This window comes from Cyclopterus lumpus, chromosome 22 (assembly GCF_009769545.1).
Source record: "Cyclopterus lumpus isolate fCycLum1 chromosome 22, fCycLum1.pri, whole genome shotgun sequence".
Classification (NCBI taxonomy): Eukaryota; Metazoa; Chordata; class Actinopteri; order Perciformes; family Cyclopteridae; genus Cyclopterus; species Cyclopterus lumpus.
In genome coordinates, this window is record NC_046987.1 from 17,819,768 (window position 1) to 17,842,394 (window position 22,627).

The 22,627-nt window shown below is 44.9% G+C and overlaps 1 protein-coding gene across 4 annotated transcripts in view; it reads right to left on the reverse strand.

Annotated features, from left to right (window-relative positions):
• Nucleotides 1-18,190, reverse strand: part of actn1 (actinin, alpha 1) — a 45,076-nt gene extending 26,886 nt beyond the window's left edge. For 3 of the 4 annotated variants that reach the window (XM_034525365.1, XM_034525368.1, XM_034525366.1), the window contains exon 1: nt 17,730-18,189. In XM_034525365.1, the coding sequence (XP_034381256.1) occupies nt 17,730-17,840 (111 nt within the window). In that variant the 5' untranslated portion in view covers nt 17,841-18,189. Of the gene's footprint in view, nt 1-17,729 lie in introns of all 4 variants that reach the window. The other variant, XM_034525369.1, reaches the window with a different exon arrangement.
• Between the last annotated feature and the right edge of the window lie 4,437 nt (nt 18,191-22,627).

Sequence of the window (22,627 nt, forward strand, 5' to 3'; positions counted from 1 at the left end):
ATTTATGTGCAACGGGCTGACACAGTCTAAGATACTGTATTCCTGAGAGTTTAGTCATGATTTAAGTCAAGCTCCAACAGGCACTGAGATATTTCAATTAATTCTAATCAATAGAACCCTTAAGAGGCTTGGCAACGATTTTAAACTGTTGAGGCAGGGCTGTGGTGTCAGCAGCTAACGTGGAAACTATTGGATCATTTACGGGGGGGGGGGGGGGTGTCATTTTTTGACAAGTGTCAGCCCCTTTTCTGTCCCTTCCCTTTTATGGTTCACTTTCCCATCAGTTAACTTAACACAAACACCTGCAAGGAATGACAGAAGGGAAACTCAAAGTGCTGTTAGGGAGTTTTGAAAATGGCATCTGACAGAAAGGGGTAACGGACCTTTAATAAACCGATATCCTGTTAACATGTAAATCAGTCAAACGCGCACAACCGAAAAGGATAGAAGAAAAAGAAAGCAACGTCGTATGACAATTTTTTGAGGCAGAATGTACAAATGGGAATGAAACGTATGTTTTAAGTAGATAGAATGAGCACATTTTGACTTACCAACTCCTGCTTATAGCAGCCTTAACAGGACCAGACAGCTGAACAAGTCAAAAGGCTTATAGTCAACCCACAAAGAGCACGGTTGTGAAAACGACTAAAGGTTCACAGAAGGAATGTTAGCTTGTTAAATGTGCTGGAAGGAGGGTCAGTTTGGCGGCTCTGGGGCTGGGCGACAGGCCTCCTCCTGACAAGAATTAGCCGGCCCTCCTGCAAGTTCCTCTAACTCTCTGGGTCACTGTAGAGTTTGGCAGCGGCTCACAGCGCAGGCTGGCAGCCACCTGCACTGTCACATGACCCACTGGCTGTGTTTTGGTCAACACTCGCAGGCCCTTCAGGTGTTCTGGGGCTCTTGGCAGGTCACAGCGCCGAGTTACCGGTCCACTGGTTCCAGCGGCAGATTACTGCGCGAGCAGACGGTCGGTCTAATCTCACTAAATCTATACATTTAGAGCAAAAGGTGTACGGAATATAACTAAATATAAAAGTAAAAAGGGGTCTACTCTGTGGAAGTCAGTCCTTGATGCTTTGAGAGTTTTGGGTTATTTTATTGGAGGTTTACGCTCATGCCAGCAAGGTCACCGCAAGTCGCGCTACATTAGCCAAACATATTGGTTAACTTTTATTGTTAATCATGGTAGGTGTTACATTTTGATTCGATGTCTAGTTGCATGAGAAATATCGACCCACACGATTGTTAGTTTAAAAGATGGTTTGGTCTTCTCGCTGCTTTCCCCAGCAGACGCACTTAAATCAGGCGTCGGGAATATCGACTTCCGTTTCCGACACGCAATATATTTTTAGCATTAGCTGCCGACTAGTTTGGGAGGGTCAGTGGCGACAGGACCACTGGGAAAGTAATTCGCACATGCCTCTAGTTTGCCTTTGTAACTCAGCACGACATAATTGATGTGATGAACGACTGAATGAGCTACCGGAGGAAAACGCCCCACAGGGGGAGTTGTGTTGTCATCGGTTGCCGTCGCTCCAATTAAACTGCTGCTGTTGGGTTTTCCGTGTGTGCAGCGGCCAAAGTATTTATAGCCAAAGGAAGCGGCAGGAGGAGTAGCATCCTATCATCATATAGTCTGACAGTATGGTGAAGATGAAGTGGATGCACTGGTCACCCGTTAGGACCATTGTATTCAAGCTATTTATTATTTTATTAGATCTACTTGTGTATCATTTTGGAATTTCCTCAACTTCCAGGAATGACTTGACGAACTTCAGATAAAAAGAAAAATGGTGTAAACGTATTCAACACAACAATGTCGACATCAAGACCAAGAGATGATGAGCCTAAAGATCGTATCCGGCGCCAGTCGAGGCTTATTTTAAATTTCAGTCTCCAAAAAATAAAAGCCATATCTGATCCCAATAACTCCAAAAAGAGTGAAACGTCTTCTCTCTGGCGGATCTCGTGACGTCAATTCCAGGAGTCCGAACCTACCAAATTACACTTCCAATCAAATATCAATAATTTAAATATCGTATAAACTTTTGGAACCAGGACCTCCTCGTCTATTTGGATGACGAAGCTGTTCAATGTGTCAGATGCAGATGTTGATATTTAAGCGAGTATCGGATGGGGGGTTGCTATGGGCGATAAAAAAGTCTCTCTGCCTCTTTTTCAATAGATTCCGGTCTGTATAATTGTTAAAAGGTGGGTGCATAATGGCGTACAGAATCTTTTGCTGAATGAATACAGTACTTTACCGTGTACAGTGTGTGATCTCCTGTGAACTCTGTGATCTATGCGTTCTCCTCGTACAATTTGTGTGCGTGCCGTGTGTGCTGTGAATCTCTTGTCAGCTGTTAAAATGTCTGCCCCGGAGTCCCGGAGACCCGTTCCTGCTCACCAACAACGTGCCAGCGAGAGTCGTTCTCATAACTGTGATTTAAACGGAGTCCGTTTCGGCTTCAGTGCGACGTGTCGTGTAACGGAGCAAAAGTGAAAGACCGACCCGACCCGAGTCTGCGAGAGGCGCCGGAGGGTCGTACATTTTGAGAGCCCCTCTGCCCTCCGAGGCCTCCTCACTCACTCCTCTCAGCCTCCCAGACCTGAGGCGGGCTGTAAAAACAACGGGGGTCAAGAGGCAGAGGAATCTGCTTCGCATCAGTTTTAGGGGAAGTTGCCAGTCAGCGTCATTATAGCAGCATTTTTCACACTGAACGCAAAGCTCAGCAAAATAAAAACTACCTTTCACTGCATTTCTATGGACAGGTTTTCAGACTATCATTTAGTTCATTACAATGTTCAAAAGGGCAATGTGCTAAAAAAAACAGAATATTTAATTTGCACAAATGTAAAACGCAGGAAGGCCAGAAGCCAGTTAGCTTAGCTTAGCATACAAACTGGCACTTTACACTTTGTTTTTGCACAAATTGAACAAACAAAGTTATAAAATGTTCATTAGTGATATTCAGAGATGTTGCTAGGTTGATTGCGTCCGCTTTGCACAGAGCCAAACTAGCCGTTCCCCCGGTTTGTAGTTTTATGCTAAGCTAAGCTACGCTACCTTTCTCTGTGACTCTCAGCAAATGAATAGGTGTATTTGCCAACATTTTTAACTTAATGTCAACGACCCACCATCATGACTTCGTGGCCATGTGACCCGTTTGAAAACCCACGATAAAGCTCGGAAGTGAACTAATTGTGTAATCAACCATTGACTGTCAGCACACATTATGACCCAGATTAAAAAGAGGCCAAGTGAACTTTCTCTTCATGTACTGAACCACCTAATCGGAATAAATTCCAATCATGAAAGCAGCTTCCTGGCGTATAAAAAGGAGCCGTAAAACACATCACGTACAGTTTTCTACTGTTAAAACTCGCTCCTGTTCCCTTTCCCCCACCTCTCACTCAGCTCCCAGCACCCCCTCTCGTCAACTCCCCACTCCATTAATCAACCTCAGTTAGGAAAATATGTCCTGCCTCTCTGCCAGGTCCATATTAGTACAATCCTTTCACTGAAACAAGCCAGCTCATGAGTGCGAGGCCGTGCCGTATCCGAACACACAAGTCTAAGGCCGAGAGGAAAGGCAGATACCGCTGGCAGAGCGGCCGACACAGGAAGGCGGTTTTCAACACCGCCGCCAGTTTCCCAAGCCCGAGTCTCCAGCTCAGGGCCTCTCGTGTCCCGATGAAACCCCCAGAAACAGGCAGATATATTGCAAGAAGAAAAAAAACGTCTCGCGTCTCCAATAAAGCAGAAGAGAGGAGGAGGGTTGAAGGGGGCGGGGGGGAGACATTTATCTTTAGAATCAAATCCACATCATTAAACCGTAACGCCACCCACAGGCTCGAGCAAGATTGAAAACTTGTCCGGGTGATTTGAGGAGGGAAATGGGCCTCGGAGAGCGTCGCCGCTCGGCTGTTAATTCTATTTCGGCTGCCTTCGTCTCACTCGGGCTCGTGGGGGCCAGAAAAGTGCTCGTGGAAAGAGTTTAGCGGTGCCAGGAAAACAGAGCCGCTAACAGCTCCGCCACCTTCCTCCCTCTCAAGACTCCCAGATGATTTCCTGATGCGTGATGGATCGCGGGCATCGTGTTCAACCAGACGAGTTCACCGAGAGATGATTTTTAAATGAAGGGGGAGCTGTGTGTACCTTGCCAGACTGCTCTGGAGATTAGATTTGGAGCAGTGTCGTCATGCCAGCATTCAAAACGGCAAAGATGCTGCAGCAAATTCAACTTATTTCCTTTTTATTTATTTTTTATGTCATCACTGCTATCGGAGGACTTACTCGTGAAAGTATTTGCAGAAATCTTTTGCGATAAATTCAAAACAAATTTGCGCTATTGACCGATAGCAGGTTGTCTTGAGGGTGCTATGGGAATGGAGAGCAGGAGTATCCACAATGGATGACGCTATTGTATCATATTATCTGTGCTGAACCACCTAATTGGTATGTAGACTTCAGAAAATATGCTTCACAGACCTGGAAGTCACATGAAAGCAAAATAGAAAAATCTTTAGACCTGCACAGACATGAATAATTCGAGAGAATACACTTTTGTATTCCAACACGTCCAACCTACATACCACTTGTCATCTGGAGTTCGTCAGTGTTGCCATGACAATAAGTACATCTTAAGTTCACCTGTTGTTCTAACTTAGACACCTTCTGCAACGTGACGGAGCCAGAAACAGGACAGAAAGTTACAGAATAACTTGGTCTGTGACGCCTCGGCTTGGCACATAAACAAAAACTTCCCGAACAAGCTAGAAAAGTGCAGATGGGGAAGAAAAAAAACAGTGCTGTCAGGTGATATAGATATTTCGTTACATCCTGAAAATAAAAATGAACTGTCATCCAAAAAAAAAAGAATTGAGAGTGAAAGTCTGGCAGACTGAAGAGAGGATTCAGGTTTCCCGTCGCCTTCAGTTCAGAGCGAAGACGCCCGGTGGACGGACGAGGCTCCGTGCCTCCGTCAGGCGGAGAGACCTCAAACCCAAGTTCCACCTCAGCAGTTGAGTGGGAGGCGAGCGAGCCGAGAGGCATGGTGCAGAATCTGAGGGGAATGATGTGCAGAAGAACCACCGTACGTGATGAAGACTCAGACGGTGGAAGTTATTTCTGGGGGCCTTTGCTGCACATTTCCTCTGAAATTGGAGCAATCGGGAAATCCAATCCAAAGCTTCGGCATTGAGCTCACTTTCCGTGAACTCCGGGACGTTTGAGCCGAACGGAGAGCCACCCGGCTTCATGAAACTGCCGGAGTTCATGAGAGACGTGGCGTGGACTGCAGTCAGTCATGAGAAGGTACAAATGCGCCTCCTGAATTAACGACGTCGTCTTATTGTCTGGTTAAGTGCGTCGCCACGTTTCCGTCCCGTTTCGTGAGGACACAAATGAATATTGTCGTGCAATTTTCTGACCGAGGCTAAATCAAAATATACAATCTCATAAAACGAGTAAACGAGAGGGCTCAAAACTCAAAAATGTGGCTGTTCACCACAAACTGATGCATTTTTCCAGGAAAACAATGGAAAGAGTCTCCTATAAATCACAAGCTACGGTGGCTCACAGCGGACAGAAATAACGCATTTTGTACCCACAGCTTTTGTTAAAGGGTCGATTAATTTTTTTCTAAAATGTGGTATTTATTTACCATCATTCCCACCAGTATCAATACGATTTTAACCACCACATTAACTCCTCAGCTCAAGGAACTTTTTTATCTTTCAACGGTATTTCTGGGGGAGAAAAACATGTGAGCCTGAGACACACACACACACACACAGAGAAGGAGATCGACAGACGTCCACGGAGGCAACTCAACATTTACCACCGTGACACAGCTGCACAAAAAGCACGACTGCTCCATCCCTCCTGCTCAGAGTAAGACATGGACAGGAACAATATGACCTTTCTGCCTCCTCAACCTGCTGGAGGGATGAAGGGGAAATCTCTCTCTCTGTGTCCCCCTCTAACACAGGAAGGACAGCAGTCTGAGGACCTGCCAACTAGCGAGAGGAGTGCGCTGAAAGGGTCAAAGGTCATCATTCATCCCCCTCTGTCTCCTTCCTCTCAAGCTCACTTTTCTGGCTCCAAAAACAGTAGAAGAGGCTCAGCCGAGGCGCGCGCGCGCACACACACACACACACACACACACACACACACACACACACACACACACACACACACACACACACACACACACACACACACACACACACACACACACACACACACACACACACACACACACACACACACACACACACACACACACACACACACACACACACACACACACACACACACACACACACACACACACACACACACACACACACACACACACACACACACACACACACACACACACACACTTTTCTGCATCCACCACGAATTTGGATGAGATTTAAAAAAAAAAAAAAAATATATAGCTTCTTTTTTTTTAAACATTAATTTATAAGTTTTAACCCTTTAACATTTTGATAAAATCAGGAAGTATACTACATTTTTTTTTTAAATAGACGAAAAAAGAAAAAGAAGAAGCACACGAGTCTAAAGATGTGACCAAGCATTCCGTTAGGACATTTTCATGAATGAATAATCGACTGATTATGGTCTACAAAACATCTGTTTCTCGCATTTCTGTGGTCCTCGTCTCAGTTCACACACACACGAGAAAAAGAAGCGTTCTTTCCTCCAGCTTGCAGTCATGATGGAGTGCGACAGTCTATCAGATGCAGCATCCACCCAACTAGGCACTCAAACAGGCTGTTACTGCAAACTGCCGACTCAGCACAACCATCCCATTACACTTATCTATCTACTGCTGCTTCAGTGCACACACACACACGCACACGGGTGAATGTGTGGAAGAAAATGCACTCGAGCGTGAACACACACACACACACACACATCTGCATGCCGAAAATACACTTGTGCATGCAGACACACTCCACTGTTGAGCGCGTGCTGAGACGGACAAAAAGTGCAGATTGACAAAGAATAGCAACCAGTGTGACCAGTCCACTGATATTTACTGTGTCATGGCCGTGATGATGTGTGTGTGTGTGTGTGTGTGTGTGTGTGTGTGTGTGTGTGTGTGTGTGTGTGTGTGTGTCAATGAGAAGTCAAAGAGTGGTAGTAGCTCATTCCTCAGCCGAGTTAATTTAACAAAGAGTGGCTCGTCTGTAAAAAAAATGCCGCAGAGCACCCAACACTGGGCTCGTTGCTATGACAACCAACACAAGCCCGGAGACCCGCAAACAAACAGCTTGGCCATGCCGAGGATCTTAAAAACCCACGAACACGGTTCCCTCGAGCACTCGCTGGGATCCGGTATGTCAGCACAGACACATGCACGTTCACACACACACACACACACACACACACACACACCCCACGCAACACAAGCTTACCAACACGAAAACGTCTGTGACAGTGTGAGTTTGCCTGGAGCTTAAATTCAACGACTTTCAAGGGAGGGTTTGGTGGAACTCAAGGATCTCTGGTTCAAGTAATCTTGCTAAAATCTTAAACGACTGGTTGAATGGAGCTCATTTTTATTACTTTACTGGCCTAAATCCATCATAATTAATCATTTATTATAAACGTATCATACAGCTTGGATGTGAAATAACATGCAATATATATATATATATTTTTTTTAAATTATAATTATAAACTTTAACCTGACCAGCGGTCAGAGGTCTGTCAGGCCCAGTTATGTTCCGGTATCTTGTCTCTGGTGGTAAAACACGCTTCCAATAGAAAGTTGTCTGGAAGAGAGTTCTATCTAAGTTTGTTCTATCGTTCATTATATAACCCAATCTTAGGTACAGACCTTTCCTCAAAATGTCTCCACAACGTCTGATGAACATTGTCTCCTGTCCACAGACAAAGTGTTACACATCAGTTTGTGTTGAACGGTTACCAACAGCGAAGGAGGGCGTTTTATGTTTCAGGAAAATGGATTGCGCTTCGTATTGGCTCCGACTTTGTATTCTTTCTCTTTCTCTCTCTCTCTCATTATGTTATTGCTCCAGCTTGTTATGTCTGCCGTGTCTTGGAGGCCCATGTGAGCTGGGCACCTTTTGGGAATTGTTGCTTTGGCCTCAAAAGTTTGTTTATATGTGAGATCCAAACAACTCCAAAAAATAATTATGCTTCCCAATAATCAGTTCCACATGCGAGTCAAAGAGAGAAGCGGTAACATTTTCAGTTCAGCAAATAAACGTCACATCAACGTGAACCTTCATCACGAGGCACCGCGGCGTCCTCTGACCTCAACGTGAAACGTGTTTTACAGAATCATCACAGTGGAACTAAAACTACGCTTAGCCACTACATGTGCTCTATGCCCAACACCACAGGCCATAGTAACACGGGTAGAGAAACAGTGGACCAATCAGAGCCTTGTAGGCGGGATTAAGAAAAGGGATGATATATATTTCTACGTAGTCCGCTAGCTGCATCTCCAAAAAGTGGTGACAATCAAGCGTGCATGAGATCAATGAACGGTGAAGAATTTAAAAAGGCAATTAATTATGTTCATCACCAAATTAGCTGTTTTATTAGAGCCTATCTTTCAATAAAACAAGTCTACTTATACGAAGCTTCTTCTCACAGCAGTGGCCGTATAATGGGCATCACTTACATTGATATCGAGATGAGATGCTGGAGGATCTGTCCGATTCATCTAATGCTGGCGTTGCAGCACGTTACTTCTTTTCTACAACACCTCAGCTGGACCGTTTCCTGGAGGAGAGAGAACCCCGTGCAGCTTGGACTATTTTAGGAAACTGGAATATTCCGTTTTTTTTTTTAAATACATGCCAACTGACAATAGAGACCATGTCGCAGGGTGTCAAAAGGTGCACAGTAGCGGCTACCAGAGCACATGACAGACAGCAGTTACATAACATTGGGTTTTGAAAGGAAAACCTTTGTGCCGGGTAAAGAAGAATCTCGTGGGCATCTGTGTTTCTTCTCCGGGCTGCATCAGTGGTAGGTTGACGAAAGGCTGTAACTAAGACGAGCGAAAGGGAAGCTCATGGTCAACGCCGTGGAGAAATGAAGAAGAAGAAGAAGAAGAAGAAGAAGAAGAAGAAGAAGAAGAAGAAGAAGAAGAAGCTTTTCTAAGCCAACAGCAGCTACAAATGAGCGGCTAAAATCAGCTGCTTTGGCTTTGCTGCAGTTTCACCCCACCCGTCCCACAGCTGCAGCACATGCCGGCACTTCACACACATACACACACACACACACACACCACTCGGTCTCCCCGCCGCTCTGCCGAGGGCAGCAGGGCCGGCTCTGTCCCTGCGCCGGGTTACCAGGGGGGGCGGTGGCGACCCGATGGGGCAGGTGTCGGTTACAGCTTGTAACGAGATCTGCCCGGAGCACTTCACGCTGTTGTTTACCGCCAGCAGATCAAGTGACGTTGGGAGCGTGCGGCCTAATCCTGCAGCTATGAAACAAAGTGGTAGCGGGGAGGAGGGATGTCAGCTCTCGCTGCGTGATGCTACCGGCGCCCGCAGGGAGTCGAACTCCGACTGATCGCGCAGCGCAGACGGACCCGGGCGATCGATAGCAGCCGCTGATTGGAAGTCGGACGTTCAATACTTGGCCCACTTTAGAAAAGTGGAAGAGTGCAACTAGGACAAAATAGCCCCGGGCCTCGCATTCCATCCCAACACAAGGACTCGCTAACACAGATTGATGGATTGATCCATTTTCCAACATTATCACCGTTCCAGGTCCACAACATTGGTTTATCTCCCTTTCTGTGCACTGTGGCTTTAAAAATTGTACCGACATTGGCCACCGAGGAATGCAAATTCACCACACTGAGTGTAACTGAATTAGACTTAATTGCCTTACAGTGTACATAAAACCCTAAGAAACATCCTTTCTTCATTGTTCAAATGCTGCGATTGCCTATTTATTACACACAGAGCAAATAATAGTGACGCACCACACTGTGCGCGTTGGAAGGCCGGCTTCCTGATAAGACTGGAGGGAGAAGCAAGGAAAACACTTTTTTTCCCCCCTTACATCCATCGCCACCCACTCAGTCACATTGTGCAGACAGGGGGCCGAGAGACGGAGAGAAATAGCAAAAAGAAAAGGGAAGAGTGGGGGGGGGAACTGATGAGAGAGGAACCATAACTGGCATCAGGAAACATTTTTCACACTTTTTTTTTTTTTTTTTTTTAAACAGATGGATTTTCTTTCAAGAAGAGCCAGGTAATTAGTGCGAGCGGCGACGACCACCACGGCAAAGAGAAGTCGAACTTCATCACGACAAAATACAAGAAGCCGTTTGGATTTTGATCTCCCAGGTTTCCACAAAATAAATACCTCCAAACGTGAGGCTCACTTCTTGGTAAAACTTTTTTTGGGGAAATGGGCTTATTTTTAGATCATAAAAACACTATCTCATGTCTGTGTGTTGAATATGAAGCTACAGCCAGCAGCAGGTTAGCTTAGCTTAGCTTAGCATAAAGACTGGAAACAGATGGAAGCCACTAGCCTGGCTCTGTCTAAAAAGGTAAATAAAGTTAATCCACCTATTAGCATCTCTTAATAATGTTTGTTTAATAAATCTGTAAGAAAACTGAAGCGCAAAAACAACAATTTGCTACACAGGCTGTTGTGATGTGTGGACGCCTTAAGCTTCTGCTGACCGGGCCATTAGGTAAAGTGATGTCATTACTTTGAATACGCCAGAGTAACAGATTACATTGTGAACAGAGCAGGTAGGGTGCAGGAGAGGAAACGCCCCGCAGCGACTTCAGAGTCAAGAGTCACCTGATAGCTCGGCGATGATAAATTATTGACTCCCGGTTGACAACGTGACAAAGGACGGCCTCATGAACACGCTCTCTTTGTGCAGAGGCCTGAAAGCTCCTCTGTGTGAACCTCTTCTTCTACTCACTGCCCCCCGACCCCCCCCCCGGAGCTCCACCCACTCAGCCCCTGAATGGAAAGGTGTGCCCGTTGCCTGCTTTTTTTCACAGTATCTGTTTACTCAAAGCCGCTTTCACGTACATGAGACGCGCCACAGCTGCTCCTGCGAGGAGGCTTATAGCTAATACACTCACATGTTTGTAGACCCTCAAGAGTGCAGAGCGACCCCCCCCCCCCCCTTCTCTCGCTGGCTTCAAAGAGAGGCTTCGCGGCAAGAACATGCACTTGAGAATGCATGCGGTTTGATTAATAGCATTAGCGGGAAGAAAGAGCCGGCTACATCCTTCCCATGTGGTGCAGGAAAAATTCCTTGCGAACATGCAGACGGATCCGTCTATAAACCCCCCTCTGGGTCGGATGTCACTGAAGACATGTGACCAGAAGTGTGTAGCGGGTTCCAGACATGTTTGAGCATTAAGAAGGTTTTTTTTTTTTGTTTTTTTTTGCACAGCACTCTTTGCTCCACAGGAAGTGCACCTTGAACCCAAATCCCATGGTGGATGTAAAATCACCCAAAAAAACTCCCCCGTCTGGAGTCTCAAAGCTGCCACCAAGAAAATATAAAAACTCCAGCGTGTGCAGGATAAATTGTCCATTAAGAGACTACGATGCAAAAGGACTCAAACGTATCCAAACCCCTGACAACAAGTTGTTCATTTCATCACACTATTGGCCCGTTTTTATGACCTGGAACTAACTACGTTTCTAAATTTGGAGGTTGAGCCTGAGAAAATAAGCTATGCAAGAATTTGCATCGGGCCTCTGGCATTTGGGAGCTATTCAGATAAGAGCCTGGTAATTGCTCACATTTGACTTTTCAAACAGTGAATTCAACAAAAAAAAAAGAAAAAAGAAAACGGATGCTTTGTGCAGCTTGATGAGAAAGAAATTAGCTTTCACCTTCCCCAAACAAATTTAAAAAAAGGGGGAAACTATTGAGAACTGCAACTTGTTGGTTCCCAGACCGAGAACGGGTGAGGAGTTCAACCTTCTCTCTTCGGACATAAAAAAAAGGTTTGAGTCGGGACTTGCTTTCTTAATCGTTGGCACTGAAACACAAAAAGTCAAAACTCAACGAGAACCAGAATGAAAAGTTGCGTCACGCATCTTAAACTTGTTGCACTCGACTATTGAACTGCTGAAGATGGAAAAACAACCTGCAGTCTCAGCGTTTTGGGATTAGCGTTATTCTCCAGATGGAAGATAGCAACCAATCCGATAAATAAATGTGTGCAAGTGCGGGATGCGACTTGTTTTTTTGTCTTCCTTATTGAACACGATGACATCATCAGGATTGTTGAAAGGTTATCTTGTTTTCTAACAAGATATCATATCTTCAGTAATAGGCTCTGCGGCTGTACTTTGGCCCAGCGGTGGTTTGAGCTAACATGCTAACATGCTCTCAATGGCAATAACGCGCTGATGTTTAGAAGGTATAATGTTTAACGTCTTAGTTTAGCATGTTAGCAAAGTAGCATTTGCAAATTAACACTAAAAATGACAGCTGAGGGTTTTTTTTTGCCCTGAAGAAAGGATCAACAAAAAAAAAAAAAGTGTTGAAATTCATCCTGAAGGGGACATGAATGTCTCCACCATTTCCACGGCAACCAATAGTTGTTCAGACATTTCACTCAAAATCACAAATGTGAACGCACTGGAGTTAAAGGAGAAGTCATGGAATCACTTAAGTCATTAGAGTGCAAAAATCACATGACAATCCATGGACTGTCACTGCCATCAATAGAGCCAAACCAGTATCTAATTAACTCGTAAACACAGAGGAACAAGCTGGGAGTGAGCCGTCCCGTTGACTTGTCTCGAGTCAACACTGCCACCAGCTCTCAAACTAGAAAACCTCAGCGCAGCACAACAGCCCTCTCGGTGACGTGGAGTCGTGTTAAGTGAGAGTCGTTAGACGCATGTCAGTATCTTGTGACACTCCATCAAGCCCGGAGCTCCAAGGCTGGAACGAGGAGACGCTTTCCGCTCGATTGGAATATTCTCACGAGCCGCGTATAGAACAAGATGTTTTCTGTTCGTAATGAAACCGCGTTCACGCAGGATCGAAATCAATGACGGACAGGAAGCCAAGAAGGGACCCTGGTGAGGGGAAGAGTGGGTATAAAAGTGAGCTGGATGCAGGTTCGAATCCCAACGGGGACAAATGTAGCACGGAAAAACACGTTCGAGTGCTCCAGTCACCCAGGAGTTCATTTTTTTTTATTGAAATCATTTCATTTATTCGCCAAGGTGGAATAACATTGATTGCGTCACTGTGAATTGTGTGTTAGAAATGACTAAAAACTAAAAAAAAACATTTTCAGCAGCCATTAAATGTTGAGTCTTGATGATAGGGTTAACCATAATTAAACATTATAAAATGATCAGATCTATTTTTTTTTTTTATTTAGTTTTAAAGTTTAATTGCTTCCATGTTTAATAAATGCATTTATTTCCATCCAAAAACCGGAACATTTCTGGGTGATGACAAACTTTAGAAAGATAGCGCAAGGCCATAACAGTGTCAACGAAATGCTGATTTAGGACAATCTGCGTCTCCATTGGACGATTCCTGAAATCTGAAGAAAAGTCGGACTCCACCTCCGCCCGTGGCTGAGCGGTGAGCACGAGCATAAAGCTTCCTCCGAGGGGACGGGTGCACGTCTGGGTGCTCCTGGGCCCGCTCAGCTGTGGTGTCAAACCGTGACCTCATCAATCAGGACAAACGAGACAGGGCCCTGACAGCGTGACCGGGGCCGGGATGATCGCTCCGCTAGGGAGCTCCTGTTGGGATTTATAGCGCGGCTGTGGTAACCACGACAGCCAGCGGACACCAGATTATCAGGACTCGAGATCCCTTTCAAATGTTCTTACCATCTCACGGACATCATCAGCCTCGTATCCTCATACAAAGATTTGTACGATAAATTGTTGTTATTATTACGTGACAAATAAGTCAACTTCTACTTTTGGGTTTCACATGGGACACGTACAGCTGTCTCCTGGGTGAAAGTCGTGTGCTTTTAGTCCCGCCCATCCCCCTCCATACGCAGACCCGGTCGCTCTTCGTCCGTCACACTTCTTGGTTTAAAAGAAGTGAGGTCACCTTCCGGGAACCGTATTTCAAAGAAGAATATGAAGAGTAGTCGACGGCAAGAGATTAGTATTTATGTGTGTTATCCCATTTTAAGTTGAATTTGACATTTTTGAAAGTCCAAAATGTGTCGTATAATCAGTCATAATAATGGGGGGGTTATAATGGAAAACATCACATGACACAGCCAGACAGTTAATTGAATATATGGGGTGAGGAGGGGGGGGGGGGGTGACACACTCTTCATTCACGCTCATGTTTTATGGAGTGAAAAGAAGCAACATTTCAGCACATAACGCCTTTATCAGGGTAGAGAGCAGAGCCACCTGCCACACACAGAGAGAGAGAGATTCACTCTTTCCACATTCCCTGCTTTGTCAACGCCGCTCTGTGACGCTCTTCTTCTTTTGTGAAGAGAGGGCTGCGCAAGGTGCATCATGGGAACAGAGGAATCTGATGACGGGAAGCATTTTTGTGAGGTGTCCGGAGCTGACGTTACACATCCTATTATGCAATTCGGTAAACAGCTGCCGTCACACACACACACACACACACACACACACACACACACTCATTCATGTGTTGAGACAGGGTTTTGTTTTTCTGAAAACTGAAAAAGGGTTTTTTTTTAAAAAGGTTCTGAAAACAGAAGCAGGGTCGTCTTCCTTCCTGAATATTAATATGTATGCAGATGCAGTAAGTGGGAAACGTCAGATGGCGTCACTCTAGATGGCGGTCAGGATGCGCTGCCAGCGACAGCCCCGCCCGAAGGGAGCTCCTGATTAGTCAAAGTGGGGAGTGTGGACGAGTCTCTTAGTGGACACTTCCTGCTTCTGTCACACAAGAGAGACATGTTCCTGCACAGCCTTCAGAACCTGCGTCATTATTACTTGAAATTAATTGACCGACACACATCTGCTCAACGCCCAGACCGCCACTCATTGTGACTCAAGAAGGGAGACAACGAGTTCTTTTGAGGGGAGTGAACAAATTATCAGACAGATCAAGAGCCTGACTCGCACAGTCTGAGCAGGGGAATGTGTCTGTGTGTGTGTATGTGTGTGTGTGTTTGGGAACACTGGGGTTGTGATGTGGGAGATGGGAAGTGGGAGGTTCACATGGGCCTGATCGAAGGTACTGCAGCTCGTATCCTTATAAGGACAAAGCCTGGACAAATTAGCCCCAGCAGTTAACACCTGAACTCCACCTTCCAGCTATAAAAACAGAAATAGATGTGAACAGACCGTGTGTGTGTGTGTGTGTTTGTTTAACAGGAGGTGTGATGTGACTAATACATAAACAAAAAGAAACCCTGTGTTGTTTCAGTGGAATTATGTGTAAGCTGCAGCTTTAAGCAGCGGGCGGAGTGTACCTGAGACATCTGCAAAGACGTAAAGATTCCAAGATAAGAGGATGCCAGCGCCTTTATGCCTGGGGCTCAGGTTAAGACTTGCATCGGACTCAACAGATTTTTTTTTTAAAACACCCTCCGACATGCCAGGTTTGCGTGCGTCAAAAAGTGAGTTACGAAATGGAGCCAAACCCCAAAAAACAGTCCTCACCTGTGCAATTTGTTTTCATAATTATCATTCTGTGAGAGTTTATTCCACCTCTTGGACTCAAACAGGATTAGTGCGGCGTTAAAACATCTGCTGTCTGCTACTTGGCAGACAAACAAAGTATTTTAAGGCCGCAGGTAAAGCAACGCACACGGAGGACACCGACCGAACCAAGAAAACATCGAAAAGGATTCATTGAAACACGGAACATGTCAGAATTTTAAAAGTCTCCATAATAATAATAATAATAATAATAATAATAACGCTTTTCTTGATGGGGAAACAATCAGCGAACATGAAATGGCTCCAAGGTTATCTGCTCATCAGCAGCAAAGCTGATTGCTGAAGCTTGGAGGCATATGGACGTGTGTGTGTGTGTGTGTGTGTGTGTGTGACTCTTCTCTCTTAGACTCTGATTGTGTCGTCTAGTCAGATCTCAACACAAACACTCATCGCTGCTCTCTTCAGGAGGAGCAGATGAATAAAACATCCCCTCGCTCTCTCTGCGGGATGATTAGATCTATGGGGGTCACATCAGAGGGAAAGTACTTCACTCATGAAGGTATGAAGGTCTGAGATCCAGGCTGGAGGTGGACCTGCGAGCTCAAACTACCAAGGTTGTCACGTGCACACTTTCCCTTCAAGGAGCGTTCAAGGCACTAAAGAAGTAGCAGCGCGAGACGCTGCCCAGCCCCCGCCTGCTGTCTCCACCTGACATCACCGCTGCATACCTTTTCCCCTTTATTCCCCTTTAATTCGCCTTCGACCAGTAGCAGCTCGCCGATGACATAATCCAGGAAACGAGAATGCTGAGAGCTTGCAGAGCAAAAAGGAAGAAAAACTCGGGGGGCGGGGGCAGAGGGAGTGTGGGGGGGGGGGGGGGGGGAGAGTTTTCCAACGGCAGCGAGAGGGGCCGATTATTACCATTTTTGGGCACGCTTGCTCCCATGCAGGCCCAGCCCAAACCGCAGCGCGTACTCGGATTCCACAGAGCTTTTCTTCCTTCTTTTTTTTTTTTTTTTTTTTTTCAAAGCGGAGGAAGACGTTTTGGGGAGCAAGGGAGAGGAGAAAAAAAGAAGAAAAAAAAGTAACACCCCTTTCTCGAAACAGACCATTCATACTCTGTCTGGAAGTGGAGAGAGTTTAAAAAAAGAAAAGAAAAAAAAAAAAAAGAGCAGCAGCTGTTGGACGCGTGGAGGTGATTCGGACTCGTTAAAAGACAATATGGATGTCTTTCAGCGCTGTGTTATGAAGATGACCCCCGTTTTCAACGCCGGGTTATGGGGCTTTATATTCATCCGATGGGGAGGGGAGGGGGGGGGGGGGAGTAAAGGGGTAATCTATTCAGAATGTAAAGAAAAATTAACTTAACTTCCAGACTGTGCACTGATGCATCAAACCACCTCCACGTCATTTTACGCAGAATCCGCGCGTAAATATGTCGCCAAAACAGCCCAATAAGGAGACGTCAAATGAGTTATTGTGGGCTTTAGAAGACCCTCCCTCCCTTCCCAAACACCCAAACAGCCCCTCCACCCCCCCGGGGTTGCAAAGCATGGCCTAATCCACGTCGCATCATGAGCCAGATGACAGGAGGGGCCAGTCACACAGCGTATGCAGTCAAGCGCATGGCTGACATCTGTTGCGCTGGAAAAGGTGGGCGTCCTGTCCACTTTTTAATCGGTTTTCTGACCCCCTCGCTTTTTTCTTTAACCCCCTCCCTATTCTTCTTCTTCTTCTTCTTCTTCTTATCTGTCCCTCCTGCTGCATGATATTTCATAACGCATACACATGATATGTGTGCCAGATCACGGGGGCGAGAAAAGTTGTGGAGCTCACCGGGCTCCTGGTAATAAAAAAGTAGCGGCGGAACCCCCAACAGGTGATCACCGAGGCGATAATGAGCTTAATAATTAAAGTAAAGAACCGGTCGGCGATCGGTGCAGTTGGCTTCCCCTGAACACATCAATATACTGCCTTATAATCAATGTGCGATAACACTATGAATCAGCTTCACCAGTATCATCATCATCATCATCACAAGCCACACTTCCGCACCTCTACACCGGAGCTACAGAGGGAAGTCACGTCTCACCTTTCTCTGCTGCTTCTCCCATGCAGGATCCAGGAGGAGATCCCGATCCCAGTCATCTTCCTGGTGCATATAAGTAATTTCTTCATCATACTCATCCATATTATTATACATGTATTTATAAAGCTTTATATATATATATATATATATATATATAAATATCTCTCTGCTTCTCTCGAAGGCTATGTCCACCCGGGTCCTCGGCGCGGTGATGTTTTGCAGCGGTATATAAGCTCGATCTCCTCTCCGCCACGCATTCAAGACGGTGTGTGGATGAAATTAACGGTCCACCCCCGGCTTCCCTCTCTCTCCCTCTCTCTCTCTCTCTCTGTCTCTCTCTCTTTCTCTCGCCCTCCAGCTCTGCCTCTTTTCTCTCTCTATCTGCTCCAGTTTTCGCCCAGCAGCAGCGCACCGCGTTAGGCAGGTCTAGCAGAGAGCAGCGACAGACGCAAAAAAACTTTGCTTCAGACACATTTAATCGATAACCGACCGAGGGATCTGATTGGACGCTGCGCGGCCGCACGCGACCCGCCTTCCCCGGCAGCGGATTGGCTGGTTTGGCTGTCAGTGCGCAGGCTTAATAGCCAAGGTTCGTCTGCTTAGGTTGATCCGACTGTTAGAGGATACGGTAACGCGTTTCTGCCGTTACTTCACCCGGTGTAAGCAAATCTCTACAAGTTTTTTTTTAGAAAAATCAAACAACAAAAATATATGTTAATATTTGTTTTTTTTTCAAAGTTGAGGGGTAGTTCTTTACTGAAGTAAAAAATAACATTTACTCAAGTACTCTACTGTACTCTAATGTATATTAATTAAGTTATATGTATTAATACAATTATTGAACCATCATTAAATGTTGAAGCTGGTAGGGCTAATTTGACTTTTTTTCTTAATATATAACATCCTGATATTTGTGATATTGTTATATTTTGTACCATTATTCAAAACATATTGCAAACAACTACAGGTAAACACTACTGGTGTAAACATTTCAATATTTGCATCTGAAATGTAGTAGAAGTTGCATAAAATGTAAATATTAAAATAAAGTACTTAAAACTTGTACTTATGTTACTTTCCAACACAGGGGGATCAGATAAATCTCTATCAGTGGTGGAAAAGGACGAAGAACATTTTCTCAAGTAGTGCACTTTTGAGATACTTTACTTGAGTATTTTAATTGTATGCTACTTCTACAACAAAAAATGTCAAAGGCAAATAGTGTACTTACTACTCCACTACATTTATCTGACAGTCGGAGTTACTTTACGGATTAACTGTAACTTTAAGATAAACTAATTTACTTTAAAGGGGCCTTGTGCAGGAGTTAGCGGCATCTAGTGGTGAGGTTGCAGATTGCAACCAACTGAAACTTCTCCTGAGTGTCAAGGGTGGAGGAGACCTACACAAAAAACACCAAAACCCGAATGGCCTTATCTAGAGCCAGTGTTTTTGTTTGGCCGGTTTGTGCTACTGTAGAAACATGGCGACCGCGCTGTGAACAGGAACAGCTGTCGATATATAAATGGCTCATTTTTAGGTAACAAAAACACAATTCTTATTTTCAGGTGATTATATTCCATTTTATGGCAGTAGATCTCCCAAAATGCTACACACTGTACCTTTTAAGTATATGTTGCTGTAAATACTTGAAGTGAAATCTTAAATGTAAGACACTTATTCGCAACAGATCTTTTTTTTTTTACTGAGTGGCTTTGCTATTTGTACTTCAGTAACTGATACAAGTACTTCCTCTAGAAAACTAGACACTCATATACATGTACAGGCCGTTATTGAGCTCTTTCATCCTGTGTGTGAAATACAGCATTTGCATTGCACATGCTCACAACAGACTTCCAGTCATTCAGAAAAGAAAGGTGAGTCAACGAGGCTCCTTTAAACATGTGAAGGGAATGCCAGGTCTGTCTGCCTTGTAAGGTAAACCAACTCTCTCTCTGTCGCACACACACGCACACACACACACACACACATGTACAGTCTCACACACACACATTTACAGTCTCTCTCTCTCTCTTTCACACACACACACGGGATAGCCCCAGCAAGTCAGGAGAAAGTGGAGCTCTCTTCCATATATGGACAAACTTGCCAGGGTGAATGTTTGGGAAAGTGATGTCACGGCCCGGGAGCAGACTGCCAGCTCACCGCCCGCCCAGGTCCCAACGGCAGCCTGTCGGAGGTGATGAAAGTGAACCACAGAACAAAACCAAAAGTAGCTGACTGCAGCTGGTTCGTAATAGAGTCTGGTGATAATGACATTTATTTTTTCTACGTTAGCTAATTAAACAACAGTAATTTGACAAAACAAAGTGATTCGGCTTCACATTTAAATTAAAACTAAAAAGATTATGCAGTGTTCATTATGTGTGCCAATTAAGTCTTTCCATTTCAATATTGTGTCTTTTTAAATAATTAATGATTTAATTAGCTTATAAATGGATTTGCGAAATGCATTGGAACCACCAGTCTGCAGCCATGCTAGCAGCTGTCCTGGACAGAGCATGCGTGTAGCTAACGTCGTAAGTGATCGCTAAGGGTTGAAATGACAAAAGGTGGTACAGCAGTGCTTTGAGCTACATGCTAATGTCAGTAAGCTAGGAGCAATGTTCACCGCGTTAACCATCTTCTTTAAGTGTGTTAGCACGCTAACAATGCTAGCACTAAACCGAGCACACCTGACGATGATTGGGCGGGTTGGGTTGATGGGGATGTCATTAGTGTTTCCGGTGTTTTGTCATAAAAGAGTGGTGCAGGAATGAGTCCTATAATCCGTTAATGAGTCTGCATCAGTGCACTTCCTGTCCCCTCGCCTTGAAGTCAATGAGATGCCTGAAATGACTGTGGTCTGTGGTTAACAAGCCGAGGAGAATTGACAAAGCTGGCGGCGCTAACCGAAGTAATCGCACCGCCATCTCGAGCGGAAGAACACAAAGTGACGCAATGAGGAATTTCCCTAGTTCAGGCCAACAAATAAGGTGAGTAGCATCATCTGAAGCCTTCGATAGATTAAAAAAACATAATAATAACCCCGATGACGTCAACAAGTTTAAAAGTGGGCTTGAATTTGAGATTTCACATTTGTAACTGAAAGCTGGAGGTGTGGGGTTTGAAAGAATGGGGGCATTTAGGGGAGCCAATAAAAGTCACCACTGAGTGGAATTACATGTAAGGATTCAGTGTTTTGGGGGCTTGACCATATAAGGGACTAAAAGTCAGGATATCTCAGCCCCTGCTGCTTCAATCCTTTAAATCCGTCTGCGAGATCCCAACTACATGGAAGCACAACACTGAAATGTTGCCCTTTAAGAGATCACATATTATTACAATTCATCCTGAGGGGAAACATTAAAGTCTGCAGCAAGAAGACATTTCACGGTAAACCACACATTTCAACCTGCTGCTGGTGGGACCAGATGAAAACTCAGAGGATCATCAAAGTCAATGTGGACACCACGAATGTCTGGACACAACATTCTTGGTGATTCAACAAATAGTTGTTGAGATATGTCAGTCTACACCAAAGAGGGTGGACCAACTGCCATACAGAGCCTGGCCTCTAGCGTGGCTAAAAAAAAAAAAGAAGCTTTTAATTGTTACTCTGGCATTTAAATTGCTAATGAGTTTTTTTTTCATTCTTTCATTTAAAGCGCACAAAAAAAAAAAAAAAATTAAATTAGGTGCAACCCACAGAGCAGCAAGAGGAGTTCTAATAAAAGAGTCTCTTCCTCTCAACACTGCAAACGTTGGCTCATCAATTAACTCGTTATAATTAGCCACTGAAATGGTTATAACTATTCTGGTGGCACACTCCAGAGCGGCGGTTTTGGTTCGGGGAGATCGGAGTGATTTCGCCCCCAGGTCCAGCTCGTTGACGTCAACATAATACCATTCAGCAGAATCCCAGAATATCTTGTAAAGAGTCAGCGGTGCAGAGAAACTCTTCTTTCTGGAGGCACCCAGGTCATGTGAAGAGCCGGCACACTGAGCGCGGCCTGGTCTCTGGCGAGTTCCCAAGGTATGCCAGTGATGTAGGGAGGGGAATTCTTAAATAGCTGTCCTTGCTGTTAAAGCTAAACCATGTATGGGATACTGCGGAAACAAACAGGATAATCCCATTGAGTCGGACATGCGTTTGGGTTTGTGTTCAAACACCTTTTGGGGCCAAAAGGGAGCCGGCTGTAGGCGCGGGATGAAGAATGCGAGGACTCAATCTAAAAGGAGAGTTTTGCTCTCGTTTCCGAATACGGTGCAGCAGCGAACTCCGGTTTTCAAGCCCCTGAGAGTCAGGGTGGGTTGGGCCTGAAAACTACAATCAAAAAAATCCAACAATCTGAGCTCAACAGACCTCTGTAGCCCACTCCTCATCTCCACTTGAGGCTAGCAGCTGTGGGTCGAGTTGCATTGTGGGTAATGTAGGCGCTGGGTTTTGACAAGGAAGAAGAATATGAAGGAAAGAAAAAGGATATCTCTGGTTCTTTGGGATCAATTTGGATACTTTTTGTCCCCCCTCCCCCCCACTGTTCATTGTGAGTCTGTCGATGTAGGAGTGCAATGCAGCATTTATTTATAAGTATTTTCATGCAACAAAAGATATTTATGAGTAAATATGAATGTATCCGATTGGGATTTAAAACTAAAAGCAACTGCCTTCACATTTTCATTAAAATATCGCTAAATCCTGATTGATGCATGAAAAACAACACGTCATTTGGTCTAAACTGAGCCCCAAAGCAAGGTCAAAAACAAATCTCTCGTATAATAAACAAAACTCCTCTAACTTAGGCAGAGAATAGTGCGTTCGTGTCAGATCACAACCCTCAAAGAAGCCGATTGATGAATGTGGTTTTTTCGGGGGCCTTTAAGAAACTGAAAAAAAAAAG